The sequence below is a fragment of the Somniosus microcephalus genome, chromosome 12, assembly GCF_052327205.1.
Source record: "Somniosus microcephalus isolate GS21.2 chromosome 12, FLI_Smic_1.0, whole genome shotgun sequence".
NCBI classification, from domain to species: Eukaryota; Metazoa; Chordata; class Chondrichthyes; order Squaliformes; family Somniosidae; genus Somniosus; species Somniosus microcephalus.
Genome location: NC_140998.1, coordinates 149201904 through 149222713, shown reverse-complemented (window position 1 = coordinate 149222713; position 20810 = coordinate 149201904). Strand labels below are relative to the sequence as shown.

Genomic DNA, 20810 nt, shown 5'->3' with positions numbered 1-20810 from the left:
CAAGTGGAGAGTATTCCATCACACTCCTTACTTGTGACTTGTAGATGGTGGAAAGGCTTTGGGGAGTCAGGAGGTGAGACACTCGCCGCAGAATACCTAGCCTCTGACCTGTTCTTGTAGCCACAGTATTTATGTGGCTGGTCCAGTTAAGTTTCTGGTCAATGGTGACCCCCCAGGATGTTGATAGTGGGGGATTCGGCGATAGTAATGCCATTGAATGTCAAGGGGAGGTGGTTAGACTCTCACTTGTTGGAGATAGTCATTGCCTGGCACTTCTGTGGCACAAATGTTACCTGCCACTTATCAAGCCAGAACGTCGTCCAGGTCTTGTTGCATGTGGGCATGGACTGCTTCATTATCTGTGGCGTTGCAAATGGCGCTGAACACTGTGCAGTCTTCAGCGAACATCTCCATTTCTGACCTTATGTTGGAGGGAAGATCATTGATGAATCAGATGAAGATGGTTGGGCCTAGGACACTGCCCTGAGGAACTCCTGCAGTGATGTCCTGGGGCTGTGATGATTGACCTTCAACCACCACAACCATCTTCCTTTGTGCTAGGTATGACTCCAGCCAGTGGAGCATTTTCCCCCTGATTCCCATTGACTTCAGTTTTACTAGGACTCCTTGATGCCAGACTCGGTCAAATGCTGCCTTGATGTCAAGGGCAGTCACTCTCACCTCACCTCTGGAATTCAGCTCCTTTGTCCATGTTTGGACCAAGGCTGTAATAAGGTCGGGAGCCGAGTGGTCTTGACGGAACTCAAACTGGGCATCAGTGAGCAGGTTATTGCTGAGTAAGTGCCACTTGATAGCACTGACGATGACACCTTCCATCACTTTGCTGATGATTGAGAGTAGACTGATGGGGCGGTAATTGGCCAGGTTGGATTTGACCTGCTTTTTGTGGACAGGACATATCTGGGCAGTTTTCCACGTTGTCGGATAGATGCCAGTATTGTAGCTGTACTGGAACAGCTTGGCTAGAGTCGCGGCTAGTTCTGGAGCACAAGTCTTTAGCGCGATAGCTGGGATGTTGTCGGGGCCCACAGCATTTGCTGTATCCAGTGCACTCAGCCATTTCTTGATATCACATAGAGTGAATCGAATTGGCTGAAGAATGGCTCCTGTGATGGTGAGGACCTCGGGAGTAGGCCGATATGGATCATCCACTCGGCACTTCTGGCTGAAGTTGGTTGCAAATGCTTCAGGCTTGTCTTTTGCACTCACGTGCTGGGCTCCACCATCATTGAGGATGGGGATATTCTTGGAGCCTCCTCCTCCCGTTAGTTGTTTAATGGTCCACCACCATTCACGACTGGATGTGGCAGGACTGCAGAGCTTTGATCTGATCCGTTGATTGTGGGATCGCTTAGCTCTGTCTATAGCATGCTGCTTCCGCTTTTTAGCATGCATGTAGTTCTGTGTTACAGCTTCCCCAGTCTGTGGGGCAGCTCTCTCAATTACGGCACAAGTCCCCAGATGTTGGTAAAGAGGACTTTGCAGGGTTGACTGGGCTGGGTGTGCCATTGCCATGTCCGTAGCCGGTGCTGAGGTCGATGCCGGGTGGTCCGTCCAGTTTCATTCATATTATTTTGTTTTCGTAGCGGTTAGTTACAACTGAGTGACTTGCTCGGCCATTTCAGAGGGCAGTTAAGAGTCAACCACATTGCTGTGGGTTTGGAGTCACATATAGGCCAGACCAGGTAAAGACAGCAGATTTCCTTCCCTAAAGGACATTAGTGAATCAGATGGATTTTTATGACAATCCAATAGTTTTATGGTTACCATTAATGATACTAGCTTTTTAATTCCAGATTTATTAAATTAACTGAATTTAAATTCCCCAGTTGCCCTGGTGAGATTTGAATTCACGTCTCTGGATCATTAGTCCAGGCTTCTGGATAACTAGCCCAGTGACATTACCACTGCGCTACCGTTCCCAGAAATAGAGTGGCTTCTCACTGGTGGAGCTTGTGTATTACCTGAATCAGGGACACTCTGATGAGATAACCATACATTCTGAGGCTCATTTCCTTATCCTTTTTCAATGCCTTCAGTCAGAAGAGAAACATGGTCCCAGGCCTCACCCCTTCCAACTTTCTCCCCTGCTCTCCAGAAGGTTTTGACTGTTACTAGGGCACTGCTGCATGGAGGCTGTCCGCCCTCTGATGCTTTGCCCCAAGTGTTCATTAATTCCTCATGTGTGAATACAGGCGGCGAGCGTCGGTAGGCCATTCGACCAGTGGGGTCATCACAGCCAGGCCTAACCCAATTCCTTCCCAATGCCATGGACACACCTTTTCTGACAGGATGCACTGAATAGCAACCAGGAGTGGAAACACTGGCTGATGTCCCCCTCCCTAATCCAGAGGTGCAGCGGTCAATTGCAGTACCTCTACTGCTGGCCATGAGCATCCTATATGGAAGGAGTTTGACCAGTCTCAGTCCAGGTCCTAGTCAGCATAGACCCACAGCACAAAACTGCAATTAGTATTAAATTAGCAACCTCACTCAGAGAGCCCATGGGATGGCTGGTAATCTAAGCTGAGGTCAGTTAACTAGCAAAGACCCTCCATCGAACCTGGAAACCTTTGGTCTGTATGGTTCAGTTACAGGTTCCCTATTCTATAATGTAGCAGCTCTGATTGGTTGGCAGGGGATGGGCATGTAAAATGGCAAGACTGAAGCAGTTAGACAGGCATGTCAGCTCAGTCTGAACATCCTAGTCCAATCCCAGGTTAAGTGTGTTCCATTTCAATATTGATAGGAGCGTTTTAGTGACACAATGACCCAGGGACTCAAACCAACCTTAGCTGTAGCTGGTCAAGTATCTAATGGGCTTATATAATATTAACAAAACCCACATTGAGTTGGTGCCTGTTTAGAGCTATATGTCAGGTCAGTGGGCAGCACTCTTGCCTCTAAGTCAGAAAGTTGTGGGCTCAAGTCCCACTCCAGAGACTTGAGCACAAAATCTAGGCTGACACTCCCAGTGCAGTACTGAGGGAGTGCTACACTGCCGGAGGTGCCGTCTTTTGGATGAGATGTTAAACCGAGGCTTCATCTGTTCTCTCAGGTGGACATAAAAGATCATGCGGCACTATTTTGAAGAAAAGCAGGGGAGTTTCCCTGGTATCCTGGTCAATATTTATCCCTCAACCAACACCTAAAACAGATTATCTGGTCATTATCACGTTGCTGTTTGTGGGAGCTTGTCTGCCGTGTTTCCTATATTACAACAGTGACTACACGTCAAATTTACATTCGTTGGTTGTAAAATGCTTTGGAACATCCTGAAGACATGAAAGGGGCTATGTAAATGCAAGTTCTTTCTTTCTTTTAAATGTTACTGCAGGTCATTTGGTGTGTTGCTGTGGGAGATTCTGTCACTCGGATATATGCCGTACCCCTGCAAGAGCAATCAGGAAGTCTTGGAGTTTGTAACAAGCGGTGGAAGGATGGACCCACCCAAGAACTGTCCAGGGCCTGTGTAAGTATTCCTGAGAGAAGGATGGAGATGCTTAGTAATATTGCTAAATAAAGACCAATAACACCGTTAAATACAGGATCAAAATTGGCCCAGAAATTCAGGTCGGGGGCTTCCCGCGAGTGTAAGCCCCCGACCTGCACTTACCTAGCGCGCTGGCCATTGAGCTGTGGGCCCGCGTGGAATTCCAATCCTGGGCCTGCTCCAACTGCTGGCGCGCAGTGCTTGCATATCCCAGGGGCGCAGTTAGTTCGATGCGTCCCCTGGGATCACGTGGGCCATGGGGAGCCAATCGGAGCAGGGAATGCCCATTCATAAGTTTGACAGGAAGATCTGTCAAAGCTTATAAATACTACGGGCCCAAAAACATCACTAAATCTTCAAATACATTTTTTTAAAACATCACTTTTTAAATAAACTATAAATTACATGAAATAACTATTTTAAACAATAATTTAAATTTTTGAAAAAAATAATTTTATTTTCTAACGGGGCTAAAAATAAACTTACCTTGCTTTAAAGTATTTAAAAATAATAAACCTGTGGAAAAAATGTTTTAATTTTAATTAATTCACCACTTACCTTGTAAAAAGCAGGCCTTACACCTGCTTTTTATATGAGTAACTTCTGGAGACTTACCCTCCTGGGAAAACCTGGAAAAAAAACTTAAGTTCGATGCGCACATGCAGCCTCTCCCGCGCACGCATTCGACCTCTGAACCCCTTCTTTCAGGGGAACGGAAGTGCCGGTTTCCCGCGCATGCGCAGTGCATGCAGGAAACCGGCACTTCCACTGGGACTACGGGTGAGTACCCCGTGCGTACTCACCTGTGGAGACCCGAATTTCTGGGCCAATATTCCTGAATACAGACCAATAACATCATAAATACAGGCGGCAGGAAGTCATATTTATATCAGGCCTTTCACAACCTCAGGACGTCCCAAAGCATTTTAAAGCTATTAAAGTACTCTTGAAGTGTAGTCACTACTGTAACGTAGGAAACGCGGCAGGCAATTTGTGCACAGCAAGATCCATATCAAAATACATATCAATAACAGCACTAAATACATATCAATGATCAGTAACACTGTGATCAGTAATGCTGCTAAATACAGGATTAGTAATACTTTAATTATGTAAATCTATGTTTATTATAGACTGTGTAAGGCAGCAAGCTCACTGATGGAAGACTGGAAGGTAAATTGCCATTCTAAGATGCTGGTCAATGCTAGTAGCACATGTTAGGAAATTCTGTCACCCCAGCCCATGATTGTCCATCCACTAATGTGGCTTGTGACAGAAGCATAAAAGTTTCCCTTGAATGCTTGAAGGCAGAAACGTAAAGACAGTAACCAGCTGGTGATGTGGGAAAGATGGTGGGGATAACTGAGGGAGCAAAGGGGCTATGGACAGGTTGGGTAAGTGACTGACAGATGGGACTGTGGAAAAGATGGCACCTCATAGCCCCAATGGACCGAAGCAGTTTGGGTCACATTATCCTGGATCCCGCAAAACCTGCCAGATTCCAGCAAACCCACCCAATACTATCAGACTCTGCCCCCCGACCACCTGTGCTCCATTATACCATCCCAATTTTGCTGCATGTAGAACCATCTCCCCAGATTCAACCCCCTTTCCCCACACTCCCAGATCTCAGGAACTCCTCTCACTGCTCACACATTCTCATTCCAAGTTGTCCCTAATCCCAGGACCTGCTCCAATGTTCTCACAACTCCTCCCTCCCTTCTAGTGTTTGCAGACTCTGTGATGCCTCCTCCAAATACAGCTAGATCCTGAGGTCCCCCCGCTACTGCCAGAGTCCCCAGTGTTCCTAGATCCCAGCACCAGTGCTGGTGATCTAGTTGGCGTAGCACCTCTGACTCACTATGAGCAATGCCACAGGAGATTTGCTCGTACAGTAAAATATGGGGGGAGATTTTAACTCTACCCACCTGACCGCACCAGGGCCAGCATTAGAGGTGCTACAATTGGACTCAATGTCAAAGCAAGGAATTTCAGCCAAGATTACCTTTGATTACTGTCCGTCACCTTCTATGGAACGTGTATGAGTGGGCATCGTGGGGGTGGGGGGTGGGGGGTGGGGAAGGGCCTCGTTATGATGATCTCCATAGGTAATGAGCCTGCACACGTTCACTATTGAGATTCACGGATGATAACTGGTGACTTAGGGTGAAGTATCAAGGCTGGCAGCAAGCGTAGAAACATGCCACAGCAAAAGACAGGAGAGGAGAGCAGAAAAGTGGGAAGAAAGACCTATTCCACAAACACAGTGTCAGCCTTGGCTCACTGTGGAATGCTCTCTCCTCTGAGTCAGATGGTAATGGACTCCAGAGACTTGAGCACGTAATCCAGGCTGACACTCCCAGTGCAGTACTGAGTGAGCACTGCACTGTCGGCGGTGCCGTCTTTCAGCTGAGACGTAAAACCAAGACCCCGTCTGCCCCCTCAGGTGGGCGTAAAAGATCCCATGGCAGTATTTGAAGAAGAGGAGGGGAGCTCTCCCTGGTGTTGTGGCCAGCATTTATATCCCAACCAGCATCACTAAAACAGATTATCCGGTCATTACCTCATTGCTGTTTGTGGGAGCTTGCTGTGTACAATTTGGCAATCGTGTTTCCCTACATTACAACAGTGACTACACTTCAAAAGTACTTCATTGGCTGTAAAGCGCTTTGGGACGTCCGGAGGTCAGAAAAGGCGCTATAGAAATGCAAGTTCTTTCTTTTGCATTATTTTTGTTAAAAAGATAGTAAATGGACATTGGATGAATTTATCTGATTCCTTTCCTTCAGATATCGTATTATGACGCAGTGTTGGCAGCACAGACCTGAGCACCGGCCAGACTTCTCCACTATTTTGGAAAGAATTAACTACTGTACACAGGTACGGAGCTATACATGTAGAGACATAGGGGGTAAAATGCAACATTGGCGGGGCGCAGTGCAGGCGGAAGCAGATCGGCCGCCAGTTATACACCCTGCTCGATGTTCCTTTCCAGATTAAAGTCAACGTAGAGTTTTACCCCCACAGGGAGAATCCACACATCCACACCGCCCCCCAGCGGGCATAGCAGGCCAATTAAGGGGAAGCCGGTTACAGAGAAAGTCAGCGCATGAAGCTGTCAAACACTGACCTTCTCTGTTGTTTGATGAGTTCTTGTATTCAAGACTCATCAAACCTCTTTCGTGAGCAGAAATTAGATGGTTGTTGCATCGGAGAATGCAGCAGCCATTTGTCATCTCTGCCGGTGAGATGCGAGATTCTCCGCATCCCCAACTTTTGAAGCCTGCAGGAAGAAACAGAGTTAAGTAAACATTTTCTATTACTTTCCACTCACCTCACATACTTACCTCTCCACACTTGCACCCATCACTCACCTCCACAGCGCACTTTTGCACCCCTCCAACCCCTGCAGACCCACTGCTCGCCTCGCTGACCCTGGCGGGGTTTCCTGACGTCGGAAAGCCCGCGCCTCTGGTGGCAAAATGGGGATAATTCTCTTAACTGCCTGTTAACAGGCACTTAAGTGGCTGTAATCCCCTTCCCGCCTCCAGGTGACGGGACCTGGCGCGGGTCGGGTACCCGCCGCCTGGGAAGATGGCACAGAGGTGGGTTGGGGCGGGATGGGCACCTGCCCCCAGATTCTGCCATTTTCCCGGCAGTCCCGCCTCCAAACCTGCCTCCCCAGAGCAGGCAAAATCCATCCCGTAATGTTAGACTCTTACCCTGTTGCCTGGCTGGAGAAGAGTAAAGATAGGGGCCTAGAAATCCGTCTCGGGGTGGCGCAAAACGGGCGACATCGGATCAGCCGCCCATCATAAGCAGCGCCTCATGTTCGTTCCATTGCAGTCAATTGGGGGCAACTAAAGAACCGTTGGCTCAAAGAGAAAATAAAGCCCAGCAGCTTCCAAGGACAGAAGGAGTGAACAAGAGGGCCCGAGCCTGAAACATGAGGGTCTTTTAGTGGGGAAGGGTCCGCGATCCAGTCGGAGATTGGCTCAAGTGACCGGAGACCTGACAGCAACTCACCCTGACGTCAAGGACTCAGTGTCTGTTTACAGTTGTTTGTATAATCTGCAGGTCAGAGAGTTACAAGTCAGTCGACCTTACAGGGCTGAGGGGAGGGTCTTAGACAGAAGCCGGATTAAAAATTCTCGGGGCCCTGGGCATCACAATGCAGCAGCAATGAGAAGGAAATAGACTAGGTGACTCATACGGAGAAAAACAATGACTTGGCCAATTTCTACCCTGTAACATTCTACCCTCTAAGACAGAAGGGGTTAGGTGATGCCAAGCTTGGATTTTAAGAGTCTGTAGATTACAGACTGGGCCATTGGGGGTCCCCCTACAGAGTCAATGGCCCAGAAATTCGGGTCGGGGGCTTCCCGCGGGTGCAAGCCCCCAACCTACACTTACCTAGCGCGCCGGCAGTTGAGCTCTGGGCCTGTGTGGAATTCTTCTCCGGGGCCTGGCCCAGAGGTCGGCACGCTGTGCTGGCGTGTCCCAGGGGCGTAGTTAGTGCGATGCGCCCCCTGGGATCACGTGAGCCATGGGCAGCCAATCGGAGGAGGGAAAAGCCCATTCCTAAGATTGACAGAAAGACCTGTCAAAATGTATGAATGCTGAGGGCCCAAAACAGTAGTTAACCTTCAAATAAATTTTTTTTTAAATCACACTTTTTAAATAAACTATAAATTACATTAAATAACTATTTTAAACAATAATTTAAATTTTTGAAAAAAATAATTTTATAAAAAAACAGGGCTAAAAATAAACTTACCTTGCTTTAAAGTATTTAAAAATAACAAACCTGTGGAAAAAATGTTTTAATTTTAATTAATTGACCACTTACCTTTTAAAATGCAGTCCTTACGCCTGGTTTTTAATTTCTAAAATCTAAAGACTTACCCTCACGGAAAAACCTGTAAAAAAAAACGTAAGTTCAAAGCGCACGCGCAGACTCCCGTGCGCACGCGTTCGACTTCTGAACCCCTTCGTTCGGAGGATCGGAAGTGCCGGTTTCCCGCGCATGCGTAGTGCATGCAAGAAACTGGCACTTCCATCGGGTCCACGCGTGAGTACCCCGTGCGTACTCACGCATTGGGACCCGAATTTCTGGGCCATTATGTGCTGGTATAGTAACTTTTACTGATGCATGACCTTTGTGATCTGGTATGAAAAAAATCAATGTCCATTTAGTGTGTTGGAGCAGAAATGGTCACACTGGCCATCAATGTGTGATACTTGGATTCATGCACTTAACAGTAATGGTCACCACATTAACCACATGATCCATGGACATTGTTTAGAAAATATTGGACTGCTAACGTTGTACCTTTGTTTAAAAAGGGAGAAAGGGATAGACCGAGTAATTACAGGCCAGTCAGCCTAACCTCGGTGGTGGGAAAATTATTGGAAAAAGCTCTGAGGGACAGGATAAATCTTCATTTAGAAAGACACAGATTAATCAAGGACAGTCAGCATGGATTTGTTAAAGGAAGGTCGTGTCTGACTATCTTGATTGAATTTTTTTCTGAGGTAACAAGGAGGGTCAATGAGGGTAGTGCATTTGATGTAGTCTATATGGACTTTAGCAAGGCTTTCGATAAGGTCCCACATGGCAGACTGGTCACGAAAGTGAAAGCCCATGGGATCCAAGGCAAAGTGGCAAGTTGGATCAGAAATTGGCTCAGAGGCAGGAAGCAAAGGGTAATGGTTGATGGGTGTTTTTGTGACTGGAAGGCTGTTTCCAGTGGGGTTCCGCAGGGCTCAGTACTGGGTCACTTGCTTTTTGTGGTATATACCAATGATTTAGACTTAAATGTAGGCCGTATGATTAAGAAGTTTGCAAATGATACTAAAATCGGCTGTGTGGTTGATAATGAAGAAGAAAGCTATAGACTGCAGGAAGATATAAATGAACTGATCAGGTGAGCAGAACAGTGGCAAATGGAATTCAATCCAGAGAAGTGTGAGGTAATGAATTTGGGGAGGGCTAACAAGGCAAGGGAATACACAATAAATGGTAGGACACTGAGAAGTGTAGAGAAACAAAGGGACCTTGGAGTGCATGTCCACAGATCCCTGAAGGTAGCAGACCAGGTAGATAAGGTGGTTAAGAAGGCATATGGAATGTTTGCCTTTATTAGCCGAGGAATAGAATACAAGAGCAGGGAGGTTATGCTTGACCTGTATAAAACACTAGTTAGGCCTCAGCCAGAGTGCTGCGTGCAGTTCTGGTCACCACCTTACAGGAAGGATGTGATCGCACTAGAGAGGGTACAGAGGAGATTTACCAGGATGTTCCCTGGACTGGAGAATTTTAGCTATGAGGAAAGACTGGATAGGCTGGGATTGTTTTCCTTAGAACAGAGGAGGCTGAAGGGAGACCTTATTGAGGTGTACAAAATTATGAGGGGACTAGCTAGAGTGGATAGAAAGGACCTATTTCCCTTAGCAGAGGGGTCAACAACCAGGGGGAACAGATTTAAAGTAATTGGTGGAAGGTTTAGAGGAGATTTGAGGGGAAATTTCTTCCCTTGCCTTGTTAGCCCTCCCCAGAGGGTGGTGGGGGTCTGGAACTCACTGCTTGAAAGGGTGGTAGTGGCAGAAACCCTCACCACATTTAAAAAGTGCTTGGATCTGCACTTGAAGTACCGTAACCTACAGGGCTACAGACCAAGAGCTGGGAAGTGGGATTAGGCTGGATAGCTCTTTGTCGGCCGGCGCGGACACGATGGGCCGAATGGCCTCCTTCCGTGCTGTAACTTTCTATGATTTCTAGGATTGTTATTAAGGTAACCTAATCACATGTTGTTGGCATTGTGGGAGCCGTACCCTATCAAGTATCACACAGCAACAACAACAAGTTGCATTTATATAGTGCCTTTAATGTAGGAAAACATCCCAAGGCACTTCATTGGCGTATAATCAGTCAAATTTGAAATCGAGTCAAAGAAGGAGGCATTAGGACAGGTGGTGGTAGGTTTTAAGGAGCATCTTAAACAAGGAGAGAGAGGTGGAGAGATTTAGGGAGGGAATTCCAGACCTTAGGGCCTTGGTAGCTGAAGGCACAACCGCCAATGGTGGGATGAAGGAAGTAGGGACGGACAAGAGGCCAGAGTTGGATGGACGTAGCGTTCGCAGAGGGTTGTAGGACTAGAGGAGGATACATAGATAGGGAGGGACGAGGCCATGGAGGGATTTGAACACGATGATTAGAATTTTAAAATTGAGGCGTTGGTGGACCGGGAGCCAATATAGGTCAGCGAGCACAGGGGTGATTGGTGAACAGGACTTGGTGCGAATTAGGATACGGGCAGCAGAGTTTTGGATGAGCTCAAGTTTATGGAGAGTGGAAAAAAGAAAGAGTTGCATTCTATAGCGCCTTTCATGACTACATGACGTCCCAAACCAATTACCAGCCAATGAAATACTTTTGAAGTTTCGGCACTGTTGTAATGTGGGAAACACGGCATCCAATTTGCACACAGCAAGGTCCCACAAACAGAAATGTGATAATGACCAGATAATTAATTTTATTGGTGATTTGTTGAGAATAAATATTGGCCAGGACATCGGGCAGAACGCCCCTACTGTTCTTCAAAATAGTGGACATGGGATCTTTTATGTTCACCTGAGAGGGCAGACTGGGCCTCGGTTTAACTTCTCTTCTGAAAGACGGAAGATTGGAGGCTGACCAAGAGAGCATTGGAATGGCCATAGGGTTCAGGACAGGAGGGGCAGAGAAAGGAGTTCAAAACTGGAAAGCTACACTAAGTTCTAAAACCTTGCTTGTTTGTTTGTTTCAGGATCCAGACATCGTCAACACTCTCCTCCCTGTTGAGTATGGACCCACGTCAGAGGAAGAAGGGAGTACCGTGATGCGCCCTGACAGCTCCAGCGGTATGACCCCCCTGAGGGTCAGCCCAAGTCTTGCACCTCAAGTTGCCAATCAGATGTCTGAATTTCTGCACTCTGGGCTGAAGCTTCAACATCCTCAGGAGCTACCAAAGAGAGACAGCTTTGGCACCAAGGCAGAGAACGGCCATCAAGCGGGCTCAGTTGGCGGTCACTGGCTTTACCAAGATGCCGGGGACAATCCCTGCTCTGAAGCAAAATCTCAGCAAGGGCAGAGGCTGAAAAACCAGACCAAAACCTTGTGGAATCCCACTTACGGTTCCTGGGTCTCTGAGAACTTCAACAGAGCTGCAATGGTGGCAGAGGCGGATGGGAAGCCCCCGTCCATCCCCGAGCATGAGGATTCAGGCTTGGATTGCAATGGCAGCTCCCCTCCGAGTTCATGGGAATCCCCTACTCCGGGCAGCCACTACCCACCTCTGGAAATCGGAGGACCGGTAGTGGTCAAGCTGCAGAGCTTCCCTTGTGGAAACATAAACTATGCTTACGATGGTCTGGGCTACGATGCTGAGGGTGCGCAGATAACGATGGACGCAGGTGATGAGGATGGTTCCAGGCCGAAGACGCTACCTCTCAGCAATGAAATGCACTGCCTTTGCAACCCAGAGAAGTCAGCAAGAGATCGTGACTCAGGCCTGTCACTGTCTGAAGACCTCAGCATCACACCTGTGTAAAAACTAGCGCTGATCTGAGACACGTGCGGCATTGCATTGGTCGAGTTCAGTTAGAATTTAAAATAAGTAAAAAGTCACATTTCCATTTGACACTGTACCCGGATTGTACTGTAACCTTCCTCCAAGGTCAGTAAGCCATGATGGGGCTCAAGGTAGGAGATGAGCAGTCCCATAAGGTTGAAAGACCATTAGACCCTAGGCAGGATTCTTTCACCCAGTTCATCTTTCTTTGATATTATTGGCTGATAAGAACAGTATGTAGTCTAGAAGATCCTATCTCTAACCTGAACTTTGAAACCACGTTTGCTGGCAGTTTCCGAGGTTGCTCCTGCAAATCCCCCTCCTCGTAGATGGTAGACTCAACTAATCGCTACGTCCTTTATGGAACAGCCCAGCAAAGAACTGACTAATCTCACTCAGCAAAGGGGAGCAGCTCAAATGCCAGTCATGGCTAGGATTTGAACCTGCGATCTCAGCAATTAACACTCTACCTATAGAGTGGGCAAGGACTGGGGCTTGAACTCATGAACCCATTTGTTTGGGGGAATGCAATGATCTATTTGTACAGATTACAAGATTGGGATCACAAGACTGGGATTACAGCTCATATTGAAAGTCCAACAGTCGAACGGTTGCAGCATTTACTCCATTTTCCAATTATTATGACCAATTTTGAAGAGTTGTCTATCTGAAATCATTGTGAGGTGCAGCTTTGTCTCTGGTTGTTGAAATTAGAAGTACTTTGAGGATCACTGGTAGACTGTGCTACACACCATGCATTCCTGCAACCAGGGAAGCCATATTGGGAAAAAGGACTTATTAGCAGAGGGTTCAAAGAAGACACAGGGTAGATGTTTTGAGATAATGCTGTGTCAGGAAAGGAAAAATGCCATGTACTTTCACTAAAATGCTGTGACTTGATTTGTATTGTGGTCCTCTTCCAAGACCGACTGACTAGTTATTGAAGGCATTTCTGTGTTTTGTTCTAAGATAATGTACCCTCCATGTCTTGAAAGGAGGAATTGAGCTATGGCAACTATTTGAACCATAGTATGTGGCTATGTAAATGAGCATTTGTTTGATTTTCCTTCAGCACAGCTTGACACAGTGTCGAACTATCCGGTGAGCCCACAGGTTAAGACTGGTGACTTCACGTGGCATGGCAGCACAGCTCACCAGAGGGCCAATGCATGGCACCATGACGGTAGTGGGACGCATTTTTAATTTGCTTCATGCTACTCAGCTCTTGCTGCTTCAGGGAGGTGTCAGTCTGGGATAGGAGGGTGGGGGGAGTTGTTCAAAGCCTTGGAGCGGGTCATCTACCTGGTAACCAAACCAGCTCAGAAGATCGCTTACAGAAAGAAGAACAATTACTAACCTCATCCAATCCAGTACTCAGACTTGATTAAATTAGAGCCTTCGGTATAGATCAAACCAAGATGAGCTTTGGTTTGGATTTCTTGTAGAACCTTTAGGACCCGTTGTTAAGAATCTCTAGCTAAAGTATTCAAACTGGATCAGCTGGCATTTCTGCACTGGTAACACATTAGCACATCATTATGGAGCCGTTTCAGGGCGAACTGCTCTGTCTCTCGAACAAGGGCACCCATCATTTAACAACAGTCACCACCACTAACAGGTGACATCTGCAAAATCTCCCACCTCCTAGCCTCTCCCTCCCACTCCTGCCTATTACCTTCTCCCTCCACCTCCCCCTCCAATCCCTCCCTTCCTCCTCTCCTACCCTACACCCCTCCCCAACTACCCCTCCCCAATTCCACCCTCCGCCCCATCCTCCTATCCCCTCCCGTAATCCCCAACACCCACCCTCCGCCCCATCCTCCTACCCCCTCCCCAATCCCCAACCCTCCACCCCATCCTCCTACCCACTCCCCAATCCCCCACCCTCCACCCCATCCTCCTACCCCCTCCCCAATCCCCAACCCTCCACCCCATCCTCCTACCCCCTCCCATAATCCCCCACCCTCCGCCCCATCCTCCTACCGCCTCCCGTAATCCCCCACCCTCCGCCCCATCCTCCTACCCCCTCCCATAATCCCCAACCCCCACCCTCTGCCCCATCCTCCTACCCCCTCCCCAATCCCCAACTCCCACCCTCTGCCCCATCCTCCTACCCCTTCCCGTAATCCCCAACCCCCCGCCTCATCCTCCTACTCCCTCCCGTAATTCCCAATGCCCACGCTCCGCCCACCATTATTCCCCTCCCACTCACCCTCCCCTCAACCTTCCCATTCACCTCTCCACTTCCCACCCTCCCCGCCACCCTCCCATCTACCCTCCACCCCCACCATTCCCCTCCCCTCCCCCCGATCTTCCCCTTCCCATATTTCACTCTGTCCCTCCCACCCTCACTCTGCCCACTCTCCCCCTTCTACTCTTCATCCTCAATCCCTCCCATCCTCTCTTTCTCTGGTTACTTCCAAAGTTATGGTCTACGATCATAAGAACCCCCTAATATTACAATATTTCTGTTGTTGTACAATGTTGAGTGTACAGATTGAACTAATTTTGTGTAGGTCATTCTCACCCATCAAGGCGGCTTGGGTTCATCATTATGCATTCGGGAAACTTGCCCTTCACAAGAGCACAACAGTTGTGTTGATGGTTTTAATTGGGTCACTCATGTGAGGACTGATGTAAGAGCTCCTTGTCCTTCCCAAACAAGGTTTCTCCAGATAGCATGATTAGCTCCACATTGGTAGTGTGTCATCAAAGATGGTTCTAGCTGCTGAGCACTGAATGTAGTAGCACTGTGAACATATGACACCTTGGCCCGACTAGTCAATCAGCCATTTTTCCCCATCTCCAATACTTTTATAACAAAAAACAATAGTGTTTAAAGAAAATGGAAAGAAGCACACCATTTTTTTAAATGCCCCTATGATTTTTCTCACATTGGTTGCTTGCAGCAATGAATCCTCAAGACTCCAGGACAATGCTGGTGGGTTGGCAACCCTAATTCAACACCATGTTTTATGTTAATTTTGGAGCAACAATTTTGGACTTTCGGTCCTAATATGTCTTTTGGATCAAACATCGAGCGGGGAGGGGGAATTGACTGCTGATAATGAATGCAGATGTGCCGATCATATACACCCTGAATGCTAATTGTAGAATCTTTTTAGCTGTATCAGGTAGTTAAAACACTGTGTGAAAGCATTTTAAAATAGTAGTAGTTAACATTAAGTTAAAATTTAGAAGAACCTTTTTTTCAGAATCTTGCCACTGGTAAAGTTTACTAAATGTCTAACATGTTTAATTAACTCAAATGCTGATAAACTTGTGGTTGGCTGAACTCGCCTCAGCCTGCTGTTCGTGTAACAAAGACCGTGATTGGCTAACTAAGCTCAGCCGTCAGTTCATGTTACAAAGACTGTGATTGGTCTAACCAAGGTTGACATTCTGTTCATGTTACACAGAATGTGATTGGTTTACGCAAGCTCAGTTTTCTGTTCTATTACATCGACTGTGATTGGTCCAACCAATCTTAACAGGCTGCTCATGTTAAATAGACTGTGATTGGTCAAACCAAGCTTGACATTTGGTTCATGTTACACAGACTGTGATTGGTCTAAACAAGCTTGATATGCTGTTAATGTTGCACAGACTGTGATTGATCCAACCAATCTTAACAGGCTGCTCATGTTAAATAGACTGTGATTGGTCAAACCAAGCTTGACATTTGGTTCATGTTACACAGACTGTGATTGGTCTAAACAAGCTTGATATGCTGTTAATGTTGCACAGACTGTGATTGGTCAAACCAATCTTGACATGCGGTTCATGTTAAACAGACCGTGATTGGTCTAAACAAGCTTGACATTTGGTTCATGTTACACAGACTGTGATTGGTCTAAACAAGCTTGACAAGTTTGTTCTTTTGTTCAGACCGTTGATTATTATTTGTTTTGCAAAAGAAATCACAGTCACTTTACAATACTAAGAAGATGCGGTTTCTTTTAAGTTGATTTTTGCACCTTTTACTTTTTGGTAATCTCTATACAGAAGAATGCTTCATAAACTGCACACCTTGCAGTCACAAATAGAAATTTATTAAAGCTGATTAACATGAAACTGTGAGCTCTCTCAATAGCTTCGTTGGTGATTCTACTGCCCGGGATGGAACTGAACCAGGCAGACTAGGGAGGCCCTGTTCAATCCTTGGATGGCATCAATCAGGACAGTGGTGGGGTTGCTACAATTGGCTTCAGTGTCTCTGGGCTGGGGAAGAACATAAGAACATAAGAAATAAGAGCAGGAGTTGGCCATACGGCCCCTCGAGTCTGCTCCGCCATACAGCCCCTCGAGCCTGTTCTGGCATACAGCCCCTCGAGCCTGCTCCGCCATACGGCCCCTCGAGCCTGCTCCGCCATTCAATAAGATCATGGCTGATCATCGACTTCAACTCCACTTTCCCGCCCGATCTCCATATCCCTTTATTCCCCTAGAGTCCAAAATTCTATCAATCTCAGCCTTGAATATACTCAAAGACTCAGCATTCACAGCCCTCTGGGGCAGAGAATTCCAAAGATTCACAACCCTCTGAGTGAGGAAATTCTTCCTCATCTCTGCCTTAAATGGCCGACTCCTTATCCTGAGACTATGCCCCCTAGTTCTAGACATTCCAGCCAGGGGAAACAACCTCTCAGCATCTACCCTGTCAATCCCCTTCAGAATCTTGTATGTTTCAATGAGATCACCGCTCATTCTTCTAAACTCCAGAGAGTATAGGCCCATTCTATACAATCTCTCATCATAGGACAGCCCTCTCAACCTAGGAATCAATCTAGTGAACCTTCGAAGAGAAAGCATCAGCCAGGGTTCCTGCTTCTGATCACTGCCCATGACTTGTGCTGGAGGGTGGGGGGTGGAGGCGGATAGAAGACAGGATCGGGCTCGGCTTTCATAGTTGAATAGTGTAGGCGCGCTATCTGAGCTCGTGCATAATGAATGACCACTTGAGTGAGGAATGGGTTTGGGGAGCTTTGAATGCCTGTAGCACTGCACCCTGACTTCAGACTACACTCTCAGGAGAGGGTAGGACCATACTGAGAGAGAAAATAATTACATTCTACCTTGACTGGAATGAAAAGCTAATTCACTGAAGGAAAATTTGCCAAAACTCTTGGTATTGAGACACTTTGGGGATGTCATGCCAAGCCATACAAGGGGCAACAGCCTGACAGTGCAATGTGGTGCATCAAAGCACAAATGGAACTGAAACCTTTCAGGTGGGACTAGGTACTAACAACTTTGGTTCATCAATCTAAGAGCAGGTTGATGGAATGGTGGATTCAGCCTTCTCACCCAGGATAACCTCATTAGGGTTAATCATACAAAGACCTTAGGGAAGTTTTAGTATTTGCAGAAAAAATTTGTGCAAATTTATCAACAAGATCTCAATTCAACGTGACCCCTACCACCGAGAAGGACAAGGGCAGCAGGCACATGGGAACACCACCACCTCCAAGTTCCCCTCCAAGTCACACACCATCCTGACTTGGTCATATATCGTCGCTAATTCAAAATCCTGGAACTCCCTCCCGAACAGCACTGTGGGAGCACCTTCAGCACACGGACTGCAGCGGTTCAAGAAGGCGGCTCACCACCACCTTCTCATGGGCAATAAATGCCAGCGATGCCGACATACTGAGAACAAATTTTTTTAAAAGGTTATTTTTGAGTGCTTGGTACATACACAAACACAGCAGTCATTCTGTGCTACCAACTTCCCATGATGAGCAATGAAATGTAGGACCAGCCAATTGTTTTTTAGATGGCATTGTTTGAAGGAGGACTGTTGGTCAGGACACTCGGGGAAGAACTCCCTGCTCTTCTACAAATAATGCTACGGGATCTTTAAACTCCACCTGAGTGACTGGAACAGGAAGATGGGACCTTTATTAACGCCTCATCCAAAATCCCAGCAGCGTCTCATTACTGCACTGGCCCAGAGTACATGCTTAAACTCTTGGTGTGGAGAACGTCAATCCACAACCCTCTATTCGAGAGGCAGAAGTGACGCCAAGTGATCCAAGCGGAGAAGGCCCCCACTCTGCATCTCAAAGTTGCGATGTGGCTGTTTCGGTATTTATGTGACATCAACGAATTATGCAAAATAATCACAAACAATTTTCTTTACAGTGAACATTTATTAATAGTATATATTTTGGGGATATGTATGTGGGAGATAGCGAGGAAAGTTGCGGTTTATCGAATCAAGGCTTGTCAATGCAGTGCATGGGGGCAACAGAACATCATCCCAACCTGGACATATATCGGCCGTTCCTTCATCGCCGCTGGGTCAAAGACCTCGAGCTCTCTACCCGACAGCACTGTGGGAGCACCTTCACCACACGGACTGCAGCGGTTCAAGAAGAAGGCTCACCACCACCTTCTTGAGGGCAACTAGGGATGGGCAATAAATACCAGCCTTGCAAATGGCGCCCACATCCGCATCGGGATCTTGTTGATGACCTTTGTCCACTGGTCCTTGCTGGGAAGTGTGTGTGTGAGGATATGTGTGCGTGTGTGTGTGTGTGTGTGTGTGTGGATGTGTGTGTGTGTGAGGATGTGTGTGGATGTGTGTGTGTGGATGTGTGTGTGTGAGTGGACGTGTATATGTGTGTGGATGTGTGTGTGCATATCTCTAGTAAGTTTATTTTGGCTGTGATGTCTTTGTGGAGGAATAAGAACATAAGAAGTAGGAGCAGGAGTAGGCCATACGGCCCCTCGGGCCTGCTCTGCCATTCAATAGGATCATGGCTGATCCGAATCTAGACTCACGTCCACTCTTCCCTGCCCTCTCCCCGTAACCCCTAATTCCCTTATCTGCTAGGAAACTGTCTATCTCCATTTTAAATTTATTTAATGTTGCAGCTTCCACAGCTCTCTGAGGTAGCAAATTCCATAGATTTACTACCCTCTGAGTGAAGAAGTTTCTCCTCATCTCAGTTTTGAAAGGGCAGCCCCTTATTCTTAGATTATGCCCCCTAGTTCTAGTCTCACCCATCAGTGGAAAGATCCTTCCCACATCCACCCGATCAAGCCCCCTCACAATCTTATATGTTTCGATAAGATCGCCTCTCATTCTTCTGAATTCCAATGAGTAGAGTCCCAACCTACTCAACCTTTCCTCATACGTCAACCCCCTCATTTCTGGAATCAGCCGAGTGAACCTTCTCTGAACCGCCTCGAGAGCAAGTATATCTTTTCTTAAATATGGAAACCAAAACTGCACGCAGTATTCCAGGTGTGGCCTCACCAATACCCTGTATAACTGCAGCAAGACTTCCCTGTTTTTATACTCCATCCCCCTTGCAATAAAAGCCAAGATTCCATTGGCCTTCCTGATCACCTGCATACTAACTTTTTGTGCTTCATGCACCAGGACCCCCAGATCCCTTTGTACTGTAGCACTTTGCAGTTTCTCTCCATTTAGATAATAACTCGGTGGCACCCATTGTTTAGGTTCACGCAACCTGGGCAAAGCCAGGGAGGGTGACCAGGGTCTGTGAAAAACCTACAAGGCTACGAGAGTTCGGGGATAAAGGGGCAAAGCACGATAAGGAAATATGAATGGCAAATGAGCATGTATAATGTTCTCATTTGCAAATTCAAGCTTGGTGGATCGGTGAATACCTATTCCCATGGCGACTGCTCCCCAAGTTAACAGGGTACGCACTTTTCTGTTGTCGAGCTACACGCTGGGTTCTCTCCAGAATTCAAATGGAATTTATTGTCTAGCTGTCTCAGGTGGATGTAAAAGATCCCACAGCACTATTCGAAGAGGAGCAGGGAGTTCTCCCCGGCATGCTGGCCAATATTTATCCCTCAACCAACATCACCAAAACAGATGATCTGGTCATTATCACATTGCCGTTTGTGGGACCTTTCTGTGCGCAAATTGGCTGCCGCATTTCCTACATTACAACAGTGACTACACTTCAAAAGTACTTCATTGGCTGTAAAGCATTTTGGGACGTCCTGAGGTTGTGAAAGGCATGATAGAAGTGTTAGTTCTTTCTTTTTTCTTTTAGTAAGGGCCCTATGGTGATAACTCAATGTATCCGGTACTAAGTAAAGAGAATGGCACCCTACTACATTAACCCTCACTGGCCCACAGTCACTCATTGTGAAGGGTTATCCTAATTGCATATGAGCAAAGCCCGATTCCGCCCTCAGCCATCACTACAGGGAGGACTGGCACCTCACTCGGATCGATAAAGTTGTCTCACGGTTCCAGGCTGATACCGTTATGCACGACCACACCAGGTCGTGCCACGAAGATTAAAATGGGCGTGGTTATGAGCAAATTCCTATAATGTGCTTTGTAGGGGGTGGTTTTTCCAATGCTGCTATTTGAGGTAACAATGCGCTGAAAATTCTCGAGCTTTAATCCTGATGCTGCGTCTGAATGTAGATTTGTACCTGTACCTGCTTCGCCAATAAATAAGCTACTTGCCACAGTGTGTTGTGATCTGTATTGGAACTCATAAGGAAAGGCCCAGCCGTTCTGTTTGACACTCTGGATCCCCTGTTGTTCGCGGTAAGTCGGAGAATGTGCTGTGCTATGAGGAATAGGAGGGTTATACCACACAGTGCACCAAGTATGGCGTTCTGCGAAGGTAGTACCTGGCATGTTCCTTTAAGGCTACAAGGTCTCAGTGCTGTCAATAGGCACA

General features: G+C 47.0%; 1 protein-coding gene across 2 annotated transcripts in view; it reads left to right on the top strand.

The window, feature by feature from the left end:
* The window catches only part of ltk (leukocyte receptor tyrosine kinase), a 372023-nt gene extending 351437 nt beyond the window's left edge, over nucleotides 1-20586 (top strand). For both annotated transcript variants that reach the window (XM_086003657.1, XM_086003656.1), the window contains 3 exons: nucleotides 3359-3493; nucleotides 6304-6394; nucleotides 11323-20586. In XM_086003657.1, coding sequence (XP_085859783.1) covers nucleotides 3359-3493; nucleotides 6304-6394; nucleotides 11323-12105 — 1009 coding nt within the window. In that variant the 3' untranslated portion in view covers nucleotides 12106-20586. The remainder of the gene's footprint in view (nucleotides 1-3358; nucleotides 3494-6303; nucleotides 6395-11322) is intronic.
* Nucleotides 20587-20810: the final 224 nt, after the last annotated feature.